The 23,786-nt window shown below is 43.1% G+C and overlaps 1 protein-coding gene across 9 annotated transcripts in view; it reads left to right on the forward strand.

Annotated features, from left to right (window-relative positions):
- LLGL2 (LLGL scribble cell polarity complex component 2) overlaps positions 1 to 22,562 on the forward strand; it is a 33,922-nt gene extending 11,360 nt beyond the window's left edge. The window contains exons 3-27 of one of the 9 annotated variants that reach the window (XM_084492068.1): positions 2,675 to 2,772; positions 3,783 to 3,864; positions 5,120 to 5,235; positions 5,858 to 6,016; positions 6,806 to 6,968; positions 7,097 to 7,229; positions 8,028 to 8,082; positions 8,247 to 8,401; positions 11,695 to 11,912; positions 12,410 to 12,477; positions 13,439 to 13,592; positions 13,700 to 13,804; positions 14,090 to 14,382; positions 14,646 to 14,799; positions 15,114 to 15,264; positions 15,951 to 16,067; positions 16,620 to 16,786; positions 17,546 to 17,810; positions 18,491 to 18,644; positions 19,285 to 19,322; positions 19,775 to 19,822; positions 20,339 to 20,381; positions 20,619 to 20,676; positions 21,113 to 21,174; positions 21,883 to 22,562. In XM_084492068.1, coding sequence (XP_084348194.1) covers positions 2,675 to 2,772; positions 3,783 to 3,864; positions 5,120 to 5,235; positions 5,858 to 6,016; positions 6,806 to 6,968; positions 7,097 to 7,229; positions 8,028 to 8,082; positions 8,247 to 8,401; positions 11,695 to 11,912; positions 12,410 to 12,477; positions 13,439 to 13,592; positions 13,700 to 13,804; positions 14,090 to 14,382; positions 14,646 to 14,799; positions 15,114 to 15,264; positions 15,951 to 16,067; positions 16,620 to 16,786; positions 17,546 to 17,810; positions 18,491 to 18,644; positions 19,285 to 19,322; positions 19,775 to 19,822; positions 20,339 to 20,381; positions 20,619 to 20,676; positions 21,113 to 21,166 — 3,048 coding nt within the window. In that variant the 3' untranslated portion in view covers positions 21,167 to 21,174; positions 21,883 to 22,562. The remainder of the gene's footprint in view (positions 1 to 2,674; positions 2,773 to 3,782; positions 3,865 to 5,119; positions 5,236 to 5,857; positions 6,017 to 6,805; positions 6,969 to 7,096; positions 7,230 to 8,027; positions 8,083 to 8,246; positions 8,402 to 11,694; positions 11,913 to 12,409; positions 12,478 to 13,438; positions 13,593 to 13,699; positions 13,805 to 14,089; positions 14,383 to 14,645; positions 14,800 to 15,113; positions 15,265 to 15,950; positions 16,068 to 16,619; positions 16,787 to 17,545; positions 17,811 to 18,490; positions 18,645 to 19,284; positions 19,323 to 19,774; positions 19,823 to 20,338; positions 20,382 to 20,618; positions 20,677 to 21,112; positions 21,175 to 21,882) is intronic. The other 8 variants (XM_084492069.1, XM_084492070.1, XM_084492071.1 and 5 more) reach the window with 8 other exon arrangements.
- Positions 22,563 to 23,786: the final 1,224 nt, after the last annotated feature.

Genomic DNA, 23,786 nt, shown 5'->3' on the forward strand with positions numbered 1-23,786 from the left:
TGTTTTTTGCAGAGGCCATCTGTTACTAGCAGTGTACTCCTGGTTGTAAGAGGTAGTGCAGCGTTTGCAAATTTGTGCATGGGCTCGGGAGGAGGGATACATCAAATTTTCTTTTAAAGAATAATCTGGGCATAAAATTACCATCCTATGGGTAGGACTGAATGGTTTTGCAGTTCTCTGTCAAGCAGTCTGTAGGTCTCATTTAAGTTAGAGCTTATACTGACTTGTGTAATGTGTTTCTATCTTGGCTTTGAAGTGTTGATTTGCAATTAGGCTAATATTAAGGCTGGTATTGACAGCTTCCTAACATGCAGTATGGCATTGTATAAGTCATCGTTTTCTATTATGAGAATTACAGCTAAACCCTTCTTATGTTCCTGGCTGGAAGAAATCTGTGACTCAACGCAGTTTCTAATCGATGCTTCATTGAAAATGACACCTCGTGCTGCTGGTGATGGGACAGCACAGCGACTGAACAGGTTGAAAGGAAAGCTAACAGTGGAATTACATTGGTCTCTCCCTAAAAAGTTTCTCACTCTCTTTGGGGGAGTATAGAAAGGTGTGTACTGGTGTGTATACCAATTAAATGTCTGATTTGTTGTTCGGGTAACGTTATTTTGATTTCATCCCAGAATTGTGTACCATACTCCAACAACTTTGCCAACCAGAAAAGTTTTCTGTGTTGTCTCTGGCTGTCATGGCACAGAGAAATTCTTTGGCAGTGTTTGGTTAGGAAGCTGTCCTGTTTCAGTTCTGAATCCACAGGTACAGTTCCTAATTTCATGCAGCTTCCTCTAGGAAGTTTTGTGTGTCAAGCTGGGCAGAGGTTGGTTAGCAACAGCTTTGAGTGGGACATTTAAAAGGTTGACTTCTTAAAATTTGTTTTAATAGGACGAATGTAACACTTAAATTACCTTCTTGGAATTGAAATTAGTAAGGCAGGAGATTAAGCTATCATAAAGGGAAATAAACTCTTGGAGCCAGTAGTGCTAATTTACGATGTAGAGCAGTTAACCTTTAGTAGCAGCCCCTTTGCCAAGCCTTGCGAGTTGGCGAGGCCGAACATGGGAAATGCTCCAATCTTTCCAATTTTGTGTGTTGTGAAATGGCTCATCTCTTCCTAATATGACCTTCAATTAGGTTAACTGATGATTTAGAGGAAGGAGGTCTGTTTTTACAACTTGCCAATTACAATCAAATGGTCAAAACCAAAGTAGTCTGGGAGACCAGAGCTGGCTGCATCCTCCTGGGCCTTTGAGCAGGAGCAGTTAGAGGGCATTATGCTGCGTAGCTGCCTTTCAGCAGGGAGCACCTCAGGCTAACAGCGTGACCACACAAATGAAAGCAGCTTTATTTGATTCCTCCTGCGGAGGATTAAATTGGGAAATCACTACGCAGGAAATAAAGTCCAGGTGTTACTTTTAGGTTGAATAAACCGTAAAGCCAAGCGATGTGGTAGCCCTGTCTCAAAGAGATGATGGAAATGAGGATGGGGGTGAGGCACAAGGGTCTACTTGTGTAGATGGAGGGTCCTCTGCTTACCCATTTTTTGTATGGGTGGTCCTCAGGCTGGTTTGTAACAAATTCCTCTCTGCAGCTGCCCAATTTGCATTAGACGAACATCTTTTCCAGAAGATGGGACTGTAGGGATAATGGAATAATTTCTGGGAAATAGCCCTGGTAATCTTTGGGCACACAAACCCCTCCTTACGAGGCCATAGATTCTTGAACACTCACATATGCTTCCTCTGAACAGTGACAACAGCTGTCTGCTAGCATTTCCAGGCGCCTGACTGAGCTCTTTTATGAATAGCTTGGCTGCAACCTGTAAGGATGGCAGAACGTTTTGCCATAGTGTGCAAATGCACCAACTCTGTATGGTACATACAGCATGTTCCAAATCTTCTTCTTGGTGCAGTATAAACTGTACTTCAGGGAAGTCACTGAGCCCAAACGACATACTGTTCCTTGTGATAGTTACTGATGTCTTTCTTATTATTATTACCAAGTGGCTTTGAATTTCTCTCAGATGCTCTAGCAGGCTTCTGCTCTCATTAAAGTCTGATGTTCCTTGAGCTAACTTTGGAAAATGGCTATCAGTTACAGTAGTTTTCCTGACTTCCCCCAAGTCTGCTTAGTTTTCTTGGTGAGTGCTCGTGTTCATTCAATGCTTCTTCATAGCTTTCAGTTGACAGGAGATGGTCATGAAGACAGATTTATGTGGAATTTAACAGATTAAGCTGACTTTACAATAAGCAGTAATTGTATCAGACTTTGAAATTGTGCTGAGCAGGTGGCTTGCAGAAATAAAGTTGATGTGGAGCAATAGAGTGTATCGTGTTGACTGAGTAGGCAGTGCTTGTGCAGAATTATTTATAATCTTAACACAAAGAGCTGTTTGGGTTATTGTTTTCAGAATATTGCTTTTTCATTTCTGTTATATTTCTGCATATCTTGGTTGTGTGGCAGGGGGTTCTTGGAACAGATTTGTCTTGAGGCTATTGTGCAGCAAATCTAACTTCTGTTTTAATCCTTTTCAACAGAGAAAAGCTACTGTTAAGTACTGTATTTCAGACTGCTGTGTCATACTTTAATTTTTTAATCTTTTTTAATTTGTATAAAACAATGCTTGTGAAATGTGCTATTGATCATGGCTTTTCTTTCTCTCTGCTAGACTGTGGAACATGGATTTCCCCATCAGCCCAGCGCGTTGGGCTATAGCCCATTTCTTCACCTTATGGCCATCGGAACGCGATCGGGAGCCATCAAACTGTATCCTTTTGACCAACTCTGGCTAGGTTTCTCTGACAGCATGAGAACATGCAACTGTGAAGACACTAAAAGTTAAACAAAGTATAAATTTGCTAGCAAGGTTTACAGAACACTGGAACAATGTGCCTAGGTTTAAAGTGATTTTGGTTTGCTCAGAATGAGTTTATCTTGCCAAGAGCTGACCTATAGCTCAAACAGAAGCTGAGCTTGATGCTGATATTAGACAAGACTCTGCTCTTGTTACACAGAAGGTCAGACTAGATCTGGCCTAAGTTTAGCAATCCTTCATGTTGTAAATTCCAGTGTTGTTTAAATATTTGGGCCAGGGTTCCTATTTTTTTTTTTTTTTAAAGCAATTGTATTTCAAAGGTTAAAACTGAAGTCAGAAATGCTTCCAGCTTCCTGGGTTTGTGACCATCCAGACATTAAAGACCTAAACGCCGAGGGTGGTGACTTTTAGCTGAAACAGAGAGGCCAGTCTGAATGCTGTGTGTACGCAAGGCACCGAGGTGATTCCCGTGGCCCAGTGCCAGCCGGGCGTGCTGTGCAGCAGGCGTATATCACTCACTCAGCCCAGAAAGGAAAAGTCGGGGCTCTGCCTGCTTAATCATTGCTGGTGCTGTTTGCCTTCCGAGGCTGGACTCCGCTTGCAAGCAGTAGCCATCTGTCTCTTGGTTACAAATTAGTTAAGCAGGATTGTAGTGTCTGGGAAACCACTAAACATCCCTTTGGGGGGCGGGAGGGGGCCGACAGTCCAGACACTTCTGCATGTGCACAAAGGATGAAACAAGTAATTTCTCCTGCAGTGTGCATTACCTTCCCTAAGCACATACGATTCAAGTGACTTGAATTGTTGTTTTTTTTTTTTTTTTTTTTTCTGTCCAGACCATTAACAGTATAACATGGTTTCATACTAATCTCTCTTCATCTTGGTAGCTAGCAAGCTTCTTATCAATTAATTGTAGCCGTGGGTCATCTTAAATACTCGAGATCCTCAACAAACCCTTCAGATATGGTGCTCCTGGGGTGGAGTTCATGGGTTTACATGAAGAAAACAATACTGTAATGCAGATTCACTTTATACCTGATCAGGTGAGTGTATTTTCAGTACCTCTGTGACTTAAGTAGATCGCTTTTAAACATATATCGAGTCTGTTCCAGATAACTGGTCTCCTGTAATCAAGTTTAATCAAGTGCTACTGGTTGGGAATGCTCATCCCAATATTTTGTCCTCTCCACAGCATTTGCTGCTGCGGAGATGCCTGGTAAAACTCAGGCTAGTTTTATTGCTTGTAACTTAGTCATTTATCTCAAGTAATGTGGTAGGAGTGGTGTTAAGGCCAGATTAGTTCAGGCAGTCTGTTGCAGAGGTGAGAACTCCCTTTTCCTTTCGCAACCCCTGTTCTTTTAGTGGGACTGGGTGGTCTTTTGCAGAACAGATAGTACAGTAACTGATTTAACTTTGTTGAGAAGTTCAAAACAGAAATGCTAACCTAGCCTCCTCTTAGGCTTGCTGCCTGTATGTGTTTCTGGTTATTGAATCTTGCTTTTGGGGGCTGCTGCTATTGCCAGAAACTAAAAAGAGGAAGGCAGGATTTCCAAATGGCTGGTGGCTGTCCAACCACTTTCCCTTCCCTTGACTGACAGGCTGCTATCTTGGCCGTGTATTTTATTTCCCGATGTATTGTCCAGTACAGCAAATGGCCTTTTTTTTTCTCAGAGTTTTAATTCTTGAGGCAGTTTTGGGTGTCTGTTTGCTTAACTAATGGTACAAACTGAAACTCCCATGGGGAGTGTTGCACCAGGTGTGGCTTCAGCAGGCAAAATGCTTCAGTTTGAGCATACAGCCAGCAGGGCTGGGCTCATAAAAGGACTCTGACACAACCCTCCAGAATGAGGTTGGACATGAAGAATGCAAGGAGTGCGGTGTAGTAGACTGTATCAGCCCCACCCAAAGCTGGGGTGTGTTGCAGCAAACCATGCTGAGCGAGAAGGTGGTGAACTAACACCTTGGAGCTGCCTTGCTGAGATTTACAGCATAAGCTAATCTTTTTTCCAAAGACCTAACTTCTTGTATTCCCTCTCAGCGATAACGTGTGCCTTCGTCCTGTATAAGATGGTTTTTAACCTTTAGGCTACTTTTTGTCTTCCTCTAACCACTAAGCCCACAGCTGTTAACCAGCAGAGCTGCTGCAGCACAGCTGGATACAACTGTATATACCTACTGCCACAGACTCCAGTTCTGCTTTAGCAGAGAAAATTATAAACAGCAGCAACTTTATTGCTAGGTTTAGGGTGTTATATTTAATGTTGTGATTGTGAAAAAAGATGTTGTGTGGTATTTTAGTGCCAGCTGGTGACGTTACTAGATGATAACAGCTTGCATCTCTGGAGCCTGAAGCAGCACAGTGGAGCATCTGAGCTGCGGGAGGAGCACCGCTTCACGCTGAAAGGGCCACCTGGGTAACCTGCAAGAGTGGTTTTGAGCTATTTTTTGGATAAGCAAGGAGGAAGATCATGCTATTATTCTGTCTAGAGCTTGTCTTGATCTTACGGACTCTGATTCCTATGAATCTGTTAAAGGAGCATCCACAGAAACCAACAGGAGTTGGCTGGGGCTCAGGAGACCACCTTTCGAGATTGTTGTAGCAATGTGTAGTGTGAATTTAAACTTGAAAATATAAAATAAAATGTTGTGCATCCACTTGGTGTGTAGACGAGCTGTACATCTTAAGGTTAAGCAAATCGATGCATCCCTTAAATCAGAATTCGAAATACTGGTATGATTTCAGTTTCATTTGATCTCGCCAGTTCTGGGTGAGCAATTTTAAGCTCCTGCGGGGACAGCTTATTAAGAGACCACTGTAAAAAGGCATCAGAGTCTTTCTCCATGCACTTGTCAAAAGTCTTTTGGAGTAATTTATCTCAACGCTAGTGTTTTTCTCCTTCAATATAATCATACCTAGCTCAACATCTCTGCCCATAATACTAATGATGCTTATAACTACCCCGTTGACCTGTTAGTTCTCTAAAGTTCAGGGGACAGCCTTCTTGCCTGCGGTTAACTAACTCTCTGCATCCCCAGGTCTCCACCAAGTGCCACGCAGATAACAGCCGTCCTTCCCCATTCGTCACGGGAAGTCCTGTATCTTGGCACAGAGAGTGGCAGCATTTTTGTGGTGGAGCTTCCCTCGTTCAGAGTGCTCGAGGACAGGACCATAACCTCCGAGGCTGTGCTGCAGCGGTGAGTGAGCAAACAGGCACTGCCCTGCGGAGGTTGGAATGCCACAAGCAGAGATCCTTTCTTCAGATGTCACCCCCAATTGTGTATTGGCACCTCACTGTTGCCTTACTCATTATCCAGACCTGCAGGACTTCTGTGGAACTAACTTTTGGTCCTGGTGTGTGTGAAGTGACAGTTTCCGTCCTTGTCAGCCCAGTACTGTCACTGTGGTGGTCCTGAGTGTGAGCAGAACCACGCAGGAGACACCGGGAGCAAATCTGCCACCTTGAGCCCTGTCAGTTGTGTGTACATTTGCAGCTATTGTTACACATTAGCTAATTGCATTAACTGGACCTACCCATTTACTTTTTCGAGCATAAGCAGAACCTCTAGTGCTGCTAAAAAAAAATGAGGATTTTTGTCACTCTGGATATTAAACTACTGCTGAAAACCGTCCTACTTCATGTCCTTGTTGCTTCCTACTGAAGGAACATGTTACCATATTTCCATATTACCTTTACTTGGTAGGGGTTACAAGAGAATAGGGCAGGCAATTCAGTCTTTACATGCTCAGAACCCAGTCCTGGAATTCATTGTAAGCTTTGAGTTTTCCCTTAAGAAAATGGGGCTGGGTGCAAGTTTATTGGCAGGTCTGGAGTCATGGCTCGCCTCAGGTTTTTCTGCTTCTTGACAGATTATCAAAATATACTTCTTGTTGCTGCTATATTTTTTATACCTTAACTGTTGCTATAGTCATACGAGGTTGCACCTGGAATAAATTTTTCTTTCCTTCCTATTCTGCTTTTGTAGGGTACCAGAAGATTACTGTAACAGACGATCATGTGAATTGGTGGAAGCCCTTCGGGAGCATCCTAAGAACCCTGACCAGATCCTGATTGGATACAGCAGGGGATTGATTGTCCTCTGGGACCTGCAAAATAACAAAGTGACACACCATTTCCTTGGCAGCCAGGTATTAGCTCAGTCCAAAGTCAGTTCATAAGGCAGGAAGAGCTCTCCCCGCTTGGCAGACAAGTGGGTACAGGGAGAGCCAGACAAAGCTTCTTAACTAAGAATGCATCATTGTCTCCTCCTCTTCAGCAACTGGAGAACCTCTACTGGCAGAGGGATGGCAGCAAATTCATTAGTTGTCACTATGATGGAAGTTACACCCAGTGGCCGGTATCCAGTGACAACAGGCAGCCCGAGCCTCTGGAAAACGTCGTGCCTTATGGTCAGTAAGTGAGGTTTAGTTGCTGCACGTTCATCTAAACTCAAACTTGTTTTGAGCTTTTGTGGGATATTCTCAGTGGTTCTCCCCTGTGTTTAATCTTGATGGCAAAATGCAGAACTGCCTTTTGAATAGGCGGTGATCTTACTAAGCTAACCCTAACTAAGGGGTTTCAGTCCATTTTTTCCTTCGATTTTAAACTCCTTTGCATCACTGAGTCAGTCTTGAACAGGAAAAACAAATTTGTGTCCCTTATGAACAAGGGTGTTGGTGATTCAGCTCATTGGTTTAGTTCAAGTGTCCTGTTCAGCAGGAGTTGCTTGGATCTTCTGTAATTAATAGTGAGCTACGTGTACTTTTTGTTGACCTGAGCAGTGATGAAATGATGCCTCTGATTTGCTGAAACACATCAAATGGGGATGACCTCATCTTTCAAGCATATAGAAGCTTCTAAAGCTCTATCACCTTTACATTAATTTCAGGAATGTCTGTGTTTTTAAACAATCCTTCCTAATTAATCAGCTTCTACAAAAGTGCTCCCACTCCCTGTCAGCCATCAGCAACGTAGTTCAAAAGTTCCCCTGAGTGTAAGCATTGCTTTGCTGAGGAGTACTGTGGTCAGCACGTCCCAGAAGACCTGTCTGATGTGGCTTGGTCTGGGGAGGTGTTAGTGGTGGTATTTACTTGTCCAGGTGACTCTCCTTTTCTTGGGCGCTGAGGTGACCTTGGTAAGGCAGGATAAAGAACTTCTTATGTAAAGGTGCACTTCCTGAATTATGGTGACTAACTCTGTTCTCTTAGGTCCTTTTCCCTGCAAGGCCATCTCCAAGATCTACTGGCAGACGACAAAGAATGGGTAAGGTCGTGGTGTACCCCTTCCCCTTGTGGTGTTGGCAAGAAGCACTTAGAGGGTAATACTGTAAGGGTCCTTTAGAGTGACTTTGTAAGATTTTTTTGGTCTTTGTCTTTGAAACTGTGCTTGCTCCTTACTTCAGCATACACCACTGTCTTTTTCTTCAGGCTTCCTTACATTATATTCCAAGGAGGGATGCCCCGGGCTAGCTATGGTGACCGGCACAGTATCTCTGTTGTCCACGGCAGCCAGCAAACAGCGTTTGACTTCACATCGCGGGTGATAGACTTCTTTATCATCTTCAGTTCAGAGCCTACTGCAGGTATGTGATGACAGGGCATTACTAAAGAATTAAATAGCTGTGCACTCATCTAGAAATCTGCTTGGTATAAGCAATATGTGAAATGTGAAGGAATTGAATTGTCTGGGAGCTTTTTGAGACTTAAACAGAGAGATTTTGCCACGTAAAAATGAAGTGTAAAGTACCAGCAGAAAGAATGGTCTGGTTGTAAATGCCATACATTCCTCAAAAAATTAAGCTACTCCATGTCTGTAGAAGGTGGACACTGGACATAACCAGGTTATGAAATCAGAATATTGCTGTTTAAAAACAGCACTTCAAAGGAGGCAATAATTAAAAACAGAATTCACTCCCACTGAGACAGTGTTTCTTTTAATTACTACCTGGATTTATGACTAGGGCTCTGGGTAATAAATCAGAGGGTGACACAACCAAGGGTCAGGATACAGAGAACTCACTTTACTCACTGCTGGTGAACCCGAGTGTAAACAGTTCTAATACTGAATAGCACTCATCCTGCAACATGCTTAGATTTTGTCAGATTTTTACTTCTTTGTTGCCTTTGCTTCCAGTGTACCTATGTCTTTTTCTTTTAATGGAATTGTCAGGAATTTCCCCAAAGACTGTTTCTCTTGTACCTGTGTAGTTTTTGCTTCTGGTTAATTTGAAGGAACTGAGTATAAAATTGCTATGTCAAGCTCCACAAATGTGCAGTATTAGAAGCTGCGTCTAGACTTCCTCAGCTTGGTCTGAGCCCTTTTAGGAGCATGTAGGCAAATCTTCTGTCTTACTGAATCTTCCCAGGTTTTCTGGTTTGCCTAGCCGAGTAGTTTCCAAACCTATTTGTCTTGCATACTGCAAGCGGTGGTGGTGACAGCTCCCAGCTACATGCTGTGCAGCAGGAGGCATTCAAATGTGTAGATGCAGGTTGGCTCCCTCTGGCCTATTGTACAGAGCAGACCACAGATCCCGTGGAGGAATGTCTTGGGAGTGCAGGCATAAAGAAACAGCTTTGGTTGTATTTGTTTTTTTTTGGGGGGTGGGGGGGGTTCTTCCCTACTGGTCTTTAACAGACCTTCTCATGGCACTGAAAAAGCAGTAACAAAACAGGCAGACTGTAACTGAGATGAAGGGCCTTTATATATTTGTTATTATAGACTTTACCTATACAAGGCTGCTTTTTTTAAACATCTTCCAAATGTGCAGAACCTGAAAGTCTAAACCTTCAAGCTTCATACTGCCACTAATTTTGAGGTGCTGTTTAGCTTCTTAGCATTAAAGAAACCGGTCACTTTTACTCTCTGTGAAGTTGTCAGAACTGAGATTCAAGGTGTTAGAACAAAAGTCTTAACGATGAAATGAAGCTGAGATTTTTGTAGTTAAGAGATGGACTTCTATTCATGTGCAGGAACTGAATTTTAAGACCCTTTAGGAAGAAGTAACTGAGATTAACAGGTTTTATGTTTGTACTTCCCAAGGATTGAAGTATCCAGTTAATACATCTTCTAGTGGCTACAGACAGGAGCTGCTACAGGAAGCTGAAGCTGTTGCGCTTAGACAAGGAAGTTTTTTACAATAAAATGAGGTTTCTGTGGTTGACAAGCTTCCTTGTGGCTGATTGCCTAAGCTTAGTGGATGTACACAGCTTGCCTTGTTTGCCCTTAAGCAGTCTTCCCTGCAACGGCAATACGAAGGTATTAATTGTATACCAAAGCCACTTAATTTAATAAGCACAAAGCTCATGCGTTGCAGCATGAGGTAGGTGGTGACTTTCCACTACCCTGAATATGCTGTGGAAACTTCTTTTCTTAAAAAAAAAAAAAAAAAAAAAAAAAAACTAATCTTCCTGTTTTCTTTTACTTTTCATCATCATGTGGATGAGTGTATGTCAGTCAGCAAGCAAACTAGAATTTTTCATATTTCAGCAACTTGAAATAGATTCATGCCATCAGCAGTGAGCTCTGATACGTTTTTGTAAGGAAAATATTTTTAAAAGAGCGTATATGATTAATGTTGGCAGTAGCAGTTACAGTGCAGGGCTGATCATGCCTAGTAGTACAGGTATGATATTACCTGAAGTCCTGTAGGTAATTGTGAATGACAGCAAATAAAGTAAATAAAACTGAACATGAAACACTTTTTCAGGAAGAAACTGATTAGTTTTGTGTTATGTCTGTGGCCAGTCTGAGATGAAACTTGGGATGTCTAACTAAGTGGTGCCAAGTACTAATTACTTGAAGTTAATTCTACTGAGTGAACAGCCCTGGTATGTGCTTGCTTATAGGCTTGCCTTCTTGCAAGTGTATTCCAGGTAGTGAAACAGCTGAAGAAGGGAAGTAAAAGTACAGGTTAGCAGGGAATGTCAGCGAGGAGCTGCTAGTTTGCATATGGCTCATGCTGTTTATCACCCTGACCCCTGCTGATGTGACACGTTTACAGCTATACGTTCATTTACGTTTCCTGTAGCTTTGTTAATCATTATTGGTGTGAGCTGATCCATGCTTTTGGTGTTCCTCAACATTTGCTATTGTGGCTTTCTTACATTTGTTACTGCAATGCTGTTCTTGTAGACTGATTTTTTTTTTCACTTGGTCTAATTCTAGTTACAATGAAAAAATCTTCTTGATTGTCAGGTGTCATCTCTAAGATTACAGTAACAGATTTCTTTTGTGATCCTTTTTAATGTATGTATAAATAAATACTGGTTGGTATGCATAATCTTTAAAAACTACAGAAAATATGGCACAATGTGCTAGAGTCAGGGAAAACTGAAGAGTAAGGGAACTGAATCATAAACACTTGTCAGCTCAAGCAATGAAGCATTCTGCAGAACCCAAGGCATTACTGGGTTTAAGCAGCTTAGCCTAGATGGACTGCGGTCCTAACACAGTACTAAATGGGTCACTGCTGGGGTGTATGCATGTTTGTCCGCCCCATGCTGTTAATTAGCTGTAGGTAAGCAGAGTTCTGGCTGTATGTATCTGTTCTGGTGAATGTGTGTTATTTAGCCATGGATGTTACTATTTTTTCATTATTCTTTGTGGAATCAATGAAGAGTTGCTCTAACGGTCCTAGCAGTGGGGTAAAGAAACATGAATCTTCAATAAATCTGTCCCGATATCTGTCTTGGAATCTCTTAATATTAGTGTCTCAATAAGCCCAGTTAACAAGGAAGCATTTAGAGGTATTGCCAACAAAAACATGTTTCTGTAGAGCTCCATGACAGCAGTTTTCATGTAAGCCTTATGGGAAGCTTGTTTCTATTAATTTTGGAGAGTCATTTTTGTTAGCATTAATGAATCTTGTTTCTGCAGAGTTTGATGACCCTTCTGCAATGGTGGTGCTGGCAGAAGAAGAGCTGGTAGTCATAGACTTAAAGTCCGCGGGCTGGCCAGCAGTCCATCCTCCATACCTGGCTTCCCTCCACTGCTCAGCCATCACCTGCTCACACCACGTCTCCAACATCCCGCTGAAGCTGTGGGAGAGGATTATCAGTGCTGGGAGCAAGCAGAACGTTCACTACTCCAATATGGTAAGGCAGCTGTAGAGGTACACGTGTTCCTCTGCATTTCAGGAGAGCACAACTCGTTATGTGGGTGGTCTGCACTTCTGACAGTGCCTGGGAAGGGATGAGTCCCAACAGATGCTGCCCTGCCTCTTAACAGGATTGAGAAGGGCTTTTTCCCAGAGCACCACCAATGCAGTTGCTCATGCTGGGGGCTTAAAATGTGATATTTCTTCAGGCTTTGACAAGCTAGAAGGAAAGTCTGAGTGTTCCCAGCTGTCACTGGTAACAAACTTCTTGTTTAGAAGCATGAAGCTTTCAGCACAGCTTCTCCAGGAAACGTGTGGTGTCTTCCACTAAAAAGCACAGCTGGTGTCAGAACAGGAATATCTAATCCAAACAAAAACTAACAGCATAGACTGTTTCACTGCCGCTTTCGCTGAAGTTTGTGCTCTTGTGCTGACCATATTCTCTTCGCACTGTCACTGCTAGGAAGTCACGGTCTTCCCTTAATGTATTTGTAGCCATGGCCAATTGATGGTGGCACCAACATAGCTCCAGATCCTCCTCAGAGGGACCTGCTTCTAACAGGGTATGTACCTGATTGTTATAAAAAATAAATAAATAAATAAATAAAATAATAAATCAAGGAGCCCTTTCCAGTTTCTTTTCTTCCTTTTGAACTAGCTGAAGCTTCTCTGTTAAGATTGAAGGCTGCTCGTCTTGTAGAGAGAAGGCTACAATTCTAGCAACCCACTTTTGAGAAGTTGTATTGTAGCTTTTTAAGACTGGCTGCTTCTGAGCAAACAGGCCATGGTGTCCACAGATAACCTATAACTCTGCTTTATTTGTGTTTCTGAAATATTATCCATTCTCCCCAAAAAATGCCAGTGTAGAAGTGCAGGTGGTAATCCAGACAGGTTCAAAGGGAGTGATGTAAATGCAGAGCTCAATCTTGCAGGTTTTGAAGCTCTTTTTTCCAGTCTTACGCTCTTGTAAATCTCACGAAAGAGGTTAGCTTGGGCCTGTTTTGATCAGCATGAAAACAGATCTAGCTAGGCAGTAGAAGGAATTAGCTAGCAAGAAGCTGCCTCGCTTTTAAGTATTTCTCTGGGCTGTTCTTCAGACAATTCATTCTTGATGCAGCAAATTGTTAGAAGTCTGTAGCCTTAGGTTGGACGAATGTTGGCAATTTTTACCTGGAGAACTAAGATTAAAGCCTGCCCCCCCCTGCTTTTCTAGTAACTGTGTTTTTTAGGATGCTTCATTCCCTCTATATGCCAAGCTTATTTCCTTTCCAGTGCTTTTTGGAGTAACTTTGCATTCTGTAACTTTACATTCTGTACCAGTGTCAGATCACCAAGAACAAGCTGCATTTAAAATGAAAAAGCAGGGCTTTCTCTTAAAGCTTTATTTTGCCACGGCTTGGGGGTTTGTAAACAGTGTGGTTTAATCTTTGACTATCTTTTCCTTTCTGTTTTATCATCATCTGGGTGATTTGCTGTGCTCCTGTATGATGAGTGCTTTCTGTAATCCTCCCCCATGTGATACAGGCATGAAGATGGCACTGTGCGATTTTGGGATGCGTCTGGTGTCTGCTTACATCTCCTTTATAAGCTAAGCACAGTGAGAGTATTTCTCACAGATGCTGACCCCAATGACAATATGAACACACTGGGGGAGGACGAATGGCCTCCACTTCGCAAGGTAAGATGGCTATTGCTTGGGGAAGCTTTCAGAAAACCTGAGCAGTTTCTGATTTGGGGCATAATCAATGCATCTGTGAAGACCACCCACTGTATTCTCTCACCTAGGTTGGTACCTTCGACCCTTACAGTGATGATCCTAGACTTGGGATCCAGAAGATCTACCTGTGTAAATACAGTGGATACTTGGCTGTAGCTGGCACAGCAGGACAGGTATTGAAATATTCCAGTCGTTATAAACCTTGTTTTTAGTGCAGCTTGTCACAGTGCTACTTGGAGGTGTGTTAAAATTGGAAGCACTCATTTACAGAGCGGTAAATCAATCCAGTTGCTGGAAAAGTTTTGTGGTTCTCTGCGTTCTCTAATCTGTATTTTAGACTTTATCTAATGCTTTAGCAGTTCTGAGAGGTGCTATGGTTTTGGAGCTGCTGGGACGGCCGGTGGGTGGGAGGATTGCTGGAACTATAGAAGCTGTAGCAGAACTTCTCTTCCTTTCAGGTACTGGTGATGGAACTGAACGATGAAGATGCAGAGCATGTTGTTGACCATGCTGAAGCAGATCTCCTGCAGGATCAAGAAGGCTATCGATGGAAAGGTCACGAGAAATTGAAGACTCGAGATGGACCTGTCCGCTTTGAAGCTGGTTTTCAGCCGTTTGTCCTCGTCCAATGTCAACCACCAGCTGTGGTCACCTCATTGGCCCTTCACTCTGAATGGAAGCTCGTGGCCTTTGGTACTAGTCATGGTTTTGGGCTTTTTGACCACCAGCAGAAACGACTGGTCTTTGTCAAGTAAGTATCTTCTTCCCAGGAGGTCTGTGATGATTGCCCTTTAAAGATGGGATGGAACTGCTAACTGAGCATGTCATGAGAAGAGGTTTCTCGAGAGTAGTCAGTATAGCAAGAAGCCCTGCCTCGTTGGACTATGTCCTTGAAGACCTTCAAGAATATAAATATGTTCTTGTTCTGCCAGGTGTGTACGTCCTGTTGGACTCTTGGGAGTGATTGCCACCCAGTAGAAAGTGACAGTGTGCCTACTGTCTCCATTTTTTCAGATGTACATTGCATCCCAGTGACCAATTGGCCTTAGAAGGGCCACTGTCTCGGGTGAAATCCTTGAAGAAGTCCCTTCGTCAGTCATTCAGGCGGATCAGAAGAAGCCGAGTGTCCAGTCGGAAGCGACGAGGAGGTGGTGGAAATGCCTCAGAGGTGAGGGGCCCACCTTTTGGGATCTTGTCTGTTTGGAACTTATGGACTCCTGATTAACTGCCTAGAGCAGGAGATAGTTTGCAGTCTTGCTATCTGTTGGTATGAGGACAATAATGCAACTTACAATGCTGCTAGCTATTAGATAAAAGCGGGGTTTTAGAGAAAATGTACTGTATGTAGTTGAACCTGTAATTCAGAATGTACCTGCTCCCTGGTATGACATTGCTTTCCCTTTCTATTTCTTCCGTTCCTGCTGTTTCACTCTCCTCTCTATCTGTTTGCCTGACTGCCAAAATACCTCCTCATCTTTGAAGGTGCAAGAAGCAAATGCCAAATTTGACCAAGACGCACTGCAAGAAATGGAACTGGCTCCAGTCCAGAGGAAGATTGAAGCCCGCTCTGCAGAAGACTCTTTCACTGGCTTTGTGCGCACCTTATATTTTGCTGACACCTTCTTGAGAGACAGTAAGCAGAAAAAACATCTCCTTTCTTCTGAACATTGTTCTTCCTTCTGCCAAGTGATGCATTAGGTTCTACTGCCAGGAAATTTCGGCACCTTCTGTGTCCTACTTTGCTTTGTGCCGAAAAACTAATATAGAACAAGAACATATGCTGTCAAGCACAATTGTTACCTAGTCATTCTGTCTGCTGGCTAATACAAGGCAAGTAGTAGTTCATTTGTGGGTGCAGCCTGTCTGTATGGTTTTCAAATGTGATGGAATGCCATCTGACGTTTGAGTACAAGTTTTTTCCTCGTCTCATTGCTCTGAAGTTCATCCTTGACCCCAGCTTTTGATATTAGCGAGGGTGACAGCAGCAGTGCATCAGAGCCCAAAGTAATACTGTGCTTGTTTCCTCTGCTCATCCATGATATAAAAACATGAAAACCAGATGCAGCAATTGTGGTGAATGATGGGAACACCACTCTGTTCCCTTCACTCACGTGCCGTGTCCTCTGTTCAGGGCTGCTGACGGAGAGACATTGGAAAAAGAAGTACTAAGGAGCTGTAATTTCCCTGGCCAGTCTGCCTTGTTATAAAGCTTTTTAGTCTGCGAAGAAAGGGAGGATGTATATAGCTAGTGTGTTTAAGGAAAGCAATTATCCAAGGTTGTCACGGATGTCTAGCTCATGAGCCCTCTCATTGCTGCAGGCTCCCGGCACTGCCCATCCTTGTGGGCAGGCACCAATGGAGGCACGGTCTATGCCTTCTGTTTACGTGTTCCACCAGCAGAAAGGAGGATGGATGAACCTGTCAGGGCAGAGCAGGGTAAGTATGCTTCAAGAAAAGTGTCCTAATGGATCTGAGATACCACTTGTGTAACCACGAGTTGCACGTCTTTGACCACAGAAACAGAAAAGCAAAGTAGCTTAGTTACTGCTGTGTGAGAGAATGGAGCTAAACGTGGCAGTGTCTGCGATAAGCAGCGCTCACTTCAGTAACTGAACTGAAGAGTAAGTGAGCTCCATCACTCTTCGATGTACCTTAGCTTCAATTCTCACTGGTTTCACAAATTTAAATTTGCATCAGCTGTCACTGAAGTTTGCCATCAAGCCACACTGTGCATATACCTTATCCTGACAGCTGAATCCATTATCTTTATGTAATAATAGTTACTGTTTAAAATGAATCATTTGCGTTCACATGTCCTTGAAGTCCTAAATCTTTTTAGGCAGTGTTTCTATAGCAAGTTTCTATAGAAATGTTGTAGGTCTCCAGCTCTGAGAGGACATATGAGGTTTTAACATAGCACCTCTAACTAGACTCCTCTTTGGTTTCTTTTCTTGTTGTTTGCTTTTCATCCTCATCTTGCTTGGCTAGCCAAAGAAATTCAGCTGATGCACAGAGCTCCTGTTGTGGGTATACTTGTCTTGGATGGGCGCAGCACACCTCTGCCAGAACCTCTGGAAGTAGCACACGATCTTTCTAAGAGCCCTGATATGCAAGGCAGCCATCAGCTACTGGTGGTGTCTGAAGAGCAATTTAAGGTGAGCATCACTCAGGAGGGACATATGGACTGCACGTAAGTCTGCTGAAGTGCTGAGCAGTGTTCAGCGGAGTGTGTGAGACTCATAGGAGTGCTCATTCTTCTGTACCTACATAATACTCCCAGGACAGCATTTCTGTTCGGTACAGCCCAGAAATCAAGTGCGTGCTGACAAATTGGGTACTCAGCATAGTGGTGTGCATGCTGAATATACACGTTTTATTCCTGTACTCTTTAGACAAGGCTGCCTCTGTTTTTTGAGAAATAGCTTTTGCTGTGGTTACTTGAGTATAATGCTGTACAGAAGCAGCAATTGGTAGGCATTTCTATGAAGCAACTGAAAAGTTTCTTGTTTGGCATGCTAACCAGTCAGCGCAAAAGAGAAAGCTTTAAGTAGCTTGCTGTAGGCTCACCCTGGCTTTTGAATACAGAAGAACGCACAGTTAGTGTAAACCCGTTTTTTTCTGTAATAATTTGTAGCCAAATATGGAAGGATTTTGAGAGAACCAGGAGAGAAATGCAGTTTGCAGCCTGAAAGGTAAAACTGCTTGATGTCGGAACAGAGACGGATTCTAGCCCTGACTGTGGCTGATTTACTTATAAAAAGTAAACCCAGGAAGCCAGGTTGACTCAGGTTACACTTGTGTGTGTTTGCTGTGAATGAAAACACTGTTAGAGGCGGGGGAGCAGCAGATGTCCTGGGGTGGGGCGGCTGCCACTGTGCAGGAAGGAGATGTCAGCGTTCTGTTTCTGTTGACAGGTCTTCACACTACCCAAGGTTAGCTCCAAACTGAAGCTCAAGCTGACAGCACTGGAAGGCTGTAGGGTACGAAAAGTGACGGTTGCTAACTTTGGCAGCTGCAAGACTGACGATTACAGTGAAAATGACCTGGCTGTCCTGACTAACCTGGGAGACATTCAGATCATCTCGCTGCCCTTCCTCAAGTTACAGATCCGCTACCCTTGCATCCGTAAAGAGGATGTGAGCGGCATTGCATCCTGTGTCTTCACCAAATATGGCCAAGGTGAGGTGTGCTTCTCCCAAATTATCTGCCTCTGTTGTGTATTTGAAACAGGGGAATAGCAATTGTAGGGCTTGATGTTTAGAACTGGCTGTATGTATATGTGAATATTACATGTTTGTTTTATGTTTCTGACCAATACCAGTTGCCAACAGGTACTGACACAAATTATCAGAAGTGAATTCATTCCATTATTGTTAATGAATACATTGTTTTTCAGCGAACAGGTTGGATGTTCCCCATAAGTAATTTCCATCTGGCCATCCTCCTGCTGTCTGGAGATAAGAGAATAGCTCTCTAAGCAGCAGACGTTGCAGGCTGCATTGTACCTGCTGTACATGCCTGTGGCTCAACACTCAAACTGCAAAACTGGCAGCCAACATCCTGTGGCTGCTGAAAGTTGATCTCTGCTTTACAGTTCAGTGTTTACATCTTTCTGTGTCCTGTGCTGACACTTCTGAAGAGCAGCAAAGCAGTTATCTTTCAGCACAATAAATTACGCCGTCTCTTGGCTAGCCACTCCTTGGGAAACTGGGATATTATCTTCCTTGGTGATTATGCAAACCCTTTCTGCCAAAGAGAGAATATACTTAGGTCTATGGTGGTTGTTTTTTTTGTGTTATTTTTTTCACCTCTGTTTTCCTGGACTTAAGAATTGCTTATAAATTCACAATCTTCTGCAGGTTTCTATCTGATCTCACCATCAGAGTTTGAGAGGTTTTCTCTTTCTACCAAATGGTTAGTGGAGCCCCGGTGCATTGTGGACGTGCCAGAAGTTTCAAGCAACAATCATGTGCACACCAGGTCTGGCATGGAGAATGCTGCAAGAAAATCCAGGTAAAATCTGTAAGACTCATGCACACTGACTATGTCTGAGTATTGGAATCTGCTTCTGCCCTGTAGCTGATATAAACAAGGCTCTGGTATGAGCTCTTGTAGTTTGTCTCCCTTTCCAAGCTGTTAGAAGTCTTTTGGTTACAACATTCCTAGGTGGATAGGCATGAGGAAGTGCAACCTTCTCCCTGATGGTTTTTCTACTTGCAGTACACAGCAGTCAAGCACTGGAATTGGTGTCCCCAAGCTAGAGTCATAAAGTGTAAGCTCTGGCTTGCTTTACTTGTTTCCCGGTGATGTCTCTGACACCTGACTCTTGCACACTTTGGGGGCTGTCTGTTGCTGAAGAGGATGAACTCTTTATCTCAAAGGGGAAGATCCGATGCTTCTCTACTCAGAAGCTCAGCAAATAACAGATTTGATGCTCGTGGAAGTCGTATAGTTTTTTCCCAAAAAGATCAGAGAGGTTCTCTGGTGCCCACAGATTTCTTTCTCACCAAGACGTGCTGAAGCCCTTACTACATACTTGCTCAGCAGGCTGTTTAGTTAGCATGCAGGGGAGTTTCTTGATGCCAGGAGTATTGATGAGTACTTTGCATCCACTGCCTCAGTGTTTGTTTTTTTGTCACCTTTTCTTTTCTAGGGGATCAGGAAGGAGTTCAAGTGACTATGGAGAAGATGGTAAGCACAAATGATTGTCCTTAATATAGCCTGGTGACAGGTAAACCCTTCATCTACTATTGCTACAGTTGGTATTTTCTACATTAGAAAGGGGAGAGCAAAGAGGGACATGTGGGGAACACTGCGACACAGCAGTTGCTAGCTCTAAGGTAGGTTGCATGTGACAAAATTGCCTGGGAGGATAGAGTGCAGCTTTTGCTGGAAGAGGCTGTGGGAAGGTGAAGTCTGAAATTACAGACTATACCTTTTGCTAGCTGAACTTGTCTTGCTGATTAAAAACAACTCCATCTGTGAGAGGCTTTAAGGATTAGTTGTGAAGCATTCAGTAAAGTCAACAGGTACTTAAGAGAAAAATAATTCAGTTCTGTTTTGGGTTTCCACAAGTGCATGTTTCATGAGAAGTGGAAATACTGTTAGATAAGTGTTTTTCTACTTTTTTTTTTTTTTTTTAGAAAGAAAATCTGGGAGGCTAATGGAACATGCCTTACTCAATGATGAAAGTGAGTGAAGTCTTGCTTCTGACAGGGCACCTTTCTGGGTGGGGAAAAAAAGAAGGTTGCTGGGAATTTTGTGTGTTCCAGCACTCAATTCCAATGGATCTGCAATTACAGCAGACTGGTAGAAATACTGGGTTTTTCATGAATCAGTAGAAGTAAGGGGTTGGACCGACGGTCATGCCCTAAGGCTGGGGTTGTTCCACATAGCTGCATTTACCACAGTGATAAGAGAAGTTTACTTTCCAGTAGGACTTGTGTAAAATGACAGCTGGAACAGACTGTTCCTTTTGGTTCTCTGGTACGCTGGGACTGGCAATGCTTCCTCTGGCAAATGACTGCTTCAGTCCTTTTTGCCAGCCTGTTTTAAAATCTCGTACTATTGAAGAGGGAATGATGTTATAAGGTCTGCCCTCTGTGGTGGGAGGCAGGTTTTAGAGGCTGGAATGTGCTCGTCTGATGCCTTGAAAGCAGATCTCCACTGCCTTGGCTCACTGCTTTGTTTAACTCTCTGCTTTCCAGAGGTCCTGAAGGAGATCCAGAGTACTCTGGAGGGGGGCAGAGGGTGAGTATCAACTGACTGCTGTTCCTGATGGGTGGGGATGGCAAGGGAGGGCCTTTCTAGTGAGAGCAGGGGGATGTCCACCATGATGCTGGTGTTCCTTGTGCTGGAATCTGATCATGTATGTGTCCCGCAGACTATCGAAGTGAAAATAATGAGAGAGATGCAGGTTCTCTTTCACGTGTTGTCCCTTTACTTTTTTTTTAATGAATAATGCTTTGTCTCTTTCTCTCCGAAAAGCAGGAGAGATCACATTCCCACATCCCAAAGGAACAGGACTCTGAGTATTCGCATACAGGTTTCTATTTGTGTCAACCCGTACTGATCTAAGGGCAGGCCACACGGGCTTAGTTGGCCGAGGATGGGACTTCTGTAGTTTTAATCCTGTCTTGACACTGTCACTTGGACGTGTTCAGTATCTCTGCTCCCATTCTGTCTATACAGTAAAGCTCAACTACCACCATGGGTGCGGGGCTTTATCTCATCTCCCTAGAGGACTCATGTTCAGGTGACAGGGGCTACGGAAGTGGAGACAAAGGACTACTGTTTGCAACGGATGCAGGAAGCTTGGTGGGATTGGTAACTGCTGGTGTGTAAGGATAGGTGACTGCCTGACATGCTCTGCTCTGCGCACTTCCTCTGGACACTACCTAATCCTGGTCTTCTGTCAGCAGCTGGGAGTGGATGGCACGATCCTGCATTGCGATAATGAACCTTCCCTTGTGTCATTGCAGGAGCTATGCAGAAAGAAATTTGGCAAGAAGTCCATTAGGCCATGGACTAAGTAATGGAGGAGGTAGGTGAGGCTAAAGATGTTTCAGGCCAAGTGAAATAGCCAAAGGAAAGAAAAAGTAGAATGAAAGTTCGTACAAAAATCAGCTTATTTAAAATGGTTTGTGGTAGTGCAGAACTCTGGCCTGAATTTTCAGGCTGGGAATCTGCTGGCTGTATGATGTAGTACCACTGTCCAGCACGTTATGTGCCACACAAGTAAATTTGATGCACCGGTTGTAAAGGAAGAGAGAAGAATCCTTTGAAGGCTCCTTTGTGACTATTAATCTTACCATAAAACTATCCTGAAAGGTAGTCATTTGCTCACAGCAATAATCTGTTGGGACTTTGTAAGTACTCTCAAATATATGGGTGCTTTCACTAAGCAGAACAAGATGCGCAGAATTCTGTGCTTCTGCTTTTTACTCTTTTCCCATTCTCTGTGCTTGAAAAAATGTCTGAATAGTGACCACAGCAATATGCGAGTCTGTATTCGTTCTGAAAACCCATGGGCAGAACATGGGAGTAGAGGGAAGGGAAGGTTATGATGTAAGAAATCGTCTTTCAAAATAAGCCCACATTTAGTGTAGGGGTGTGTGTGAAGATATTCCTTGTTAGAGCTTTTGGGCCCAATGAGAGTTCTTGTAGTTGATGGATTGGTACATGTCAGTGGGCCAAGTTAGATGTCAAATTCTGTTTTCAAGAATGGCTTTTGCTTTCTTATACTCCACAGCAGATTGACCAGAAACCATCAAGGACTTTCCTGGCATTGGATTGCGTGCCATAACACTACTGATTGGGCAAACCGTCCCTGGGGAGAGGGCATCATTGCTCCTGGCATCGCAGGCTACTGAGCTGCAACTTGCATGCATATGCATGCTTGCCTCTGCCTCCCCTTTTAGTGCCTCATTAGACATCTCCTCTTGGAGCCCGCCTTGCGTTAGGACAGAAGTGGATTGCCAGGTCTGATGCACCACAAGCCTCTGAGTACATCTAACTTTTAAATGTTTGCACATTTCTCTTTTCTACTGGGCTGGGTTTTAAATTATAAATGTTACTGCCTTGGTGCAGGATTTTAATAAACGCACACTGTTACCTCCAACTGGTTTAAAATTATTTTTTGTACAATTTTTAAAAATCATATGCGTATTTCAGTTTTAACAGAAACATTTTAGAAATTTACTTTAAAAAAACAAAACATTAAATAATATATGCTAGATTCCTGTGACTGCTGTATGTGGTATCTGAATGAGTAACTGGTTTTTATTTGTTATGGTACTGTTAACTGGCTTTATGGATTTGAGTAGAATCTATTTTTGTAGACATTCAAATCAGAGGAAAACTAATTGAACTTGATTTTGTTTCAACACTACGTTGCTTTTTTGAAATAAAACTCTGAATTCCCTTTTGTGATCCTTGTCTGCTCTCATATCTATTCTTTCCATCAGCAAATTTTTTGATACAGGGCAACAGGCTCATAACCACTTACCTCTTGACGAAGGTGGAGCTGTTCTCAGAGCTGCAGAGGCAATGAACACTCCTGTAGATTGTGTCCTCATTAAGCAAGGTGGTTGCTTGGAGAACATGCACATGGCAAGCAAGTTGGATATATCACAGTCCTGCAATTTGTACATCATGCTGCCAGAAAAGTACACTGCTTCAGATAATAGTCCCTGGAAAGTCATCTGCTAGCTTGTCCTGAAGTAACTTGGATGATAATGGCACAGAAAGGGAGGAAAAGTTGATCTGGCAACATTTCTGTACTAGGCGGCTATTGGATTATGAATTGAAGCTGGTGAAACTCCTCATAGGACTGGTTTATTAAACTTTAAAATTTTGGTACAGGAACACTAGTTTGCTCCTTTGTTCCTGACCTAATGCTACTTTCCTCTTTTTGAGCTAAGAAAGAGAACAGAGTATTTCCTGTAACTTGCTTGTAGCACAATGTAAATCAGTGAGAAAGAAGGCTAAATCCTCCCAGACTGTGTGCTGAGCTGTTGTCCTTTGGAAACCTGTCTCTGGAAGCCCTCTTTAGGCCCTGTTTTATCTTCTTGAGCAAGGCAGAGTGATCATTTATTTTCTAGAGTGCTAAAGTGGCACTTCCCATCCTGCAGGAGAATATGGCTGTAGAGTTTCTATTGTTCAGGTGAGGTTTCATCTGCTCTTCCTTCTAGGAGTACTGGTATCTCCTTTGAGACCTAATTTAGACCTATATTTCAATAAGGTTTTAGAGAGCCTACCATCTGACTCGGAAACTAGTTTGTCAGACCCCACCATTTCCTTATTTCTGCTAGCTTCATTATTTCCTTGTCTCTGTTGCTGCAGGATTGAGGCTAACAGAAAGGTGGCCTGCTGTTTTCCACTTCTTGTGCCAGATGTTGATGCTGCAAATTCATAGGAAGTTATGATTTAATCAGCAGTGTCTGAGCTGGTGTGATCATGTGCACGGCCCTGGTTGCACCCAGCTGCTCCTTTCTGCTCCTCACAGATGGTCTGATTCCAATGTCTTCTTTGAGTATTTCATTTGTTGGCAGGCTTGGGGAAAGTGACATGGCAGCACTGCTCAGAAAAGTCAAAGCAGTTCATAATGTCTCCCCTTTCTTGTCCATATTGCTTGAAAAATTCAATAAGTCCCCT

Source organism: Aythya ferina (genome assembly GCF_964211825.1).
Source record: "Aythya ferina genome assembly, chromosome: 18".
Lineage (NCBI taxonomy): Eukaryota > Metazoa > Chordata > Aves > Anseriformes > Anatidae > Aythya > Aythya ferina.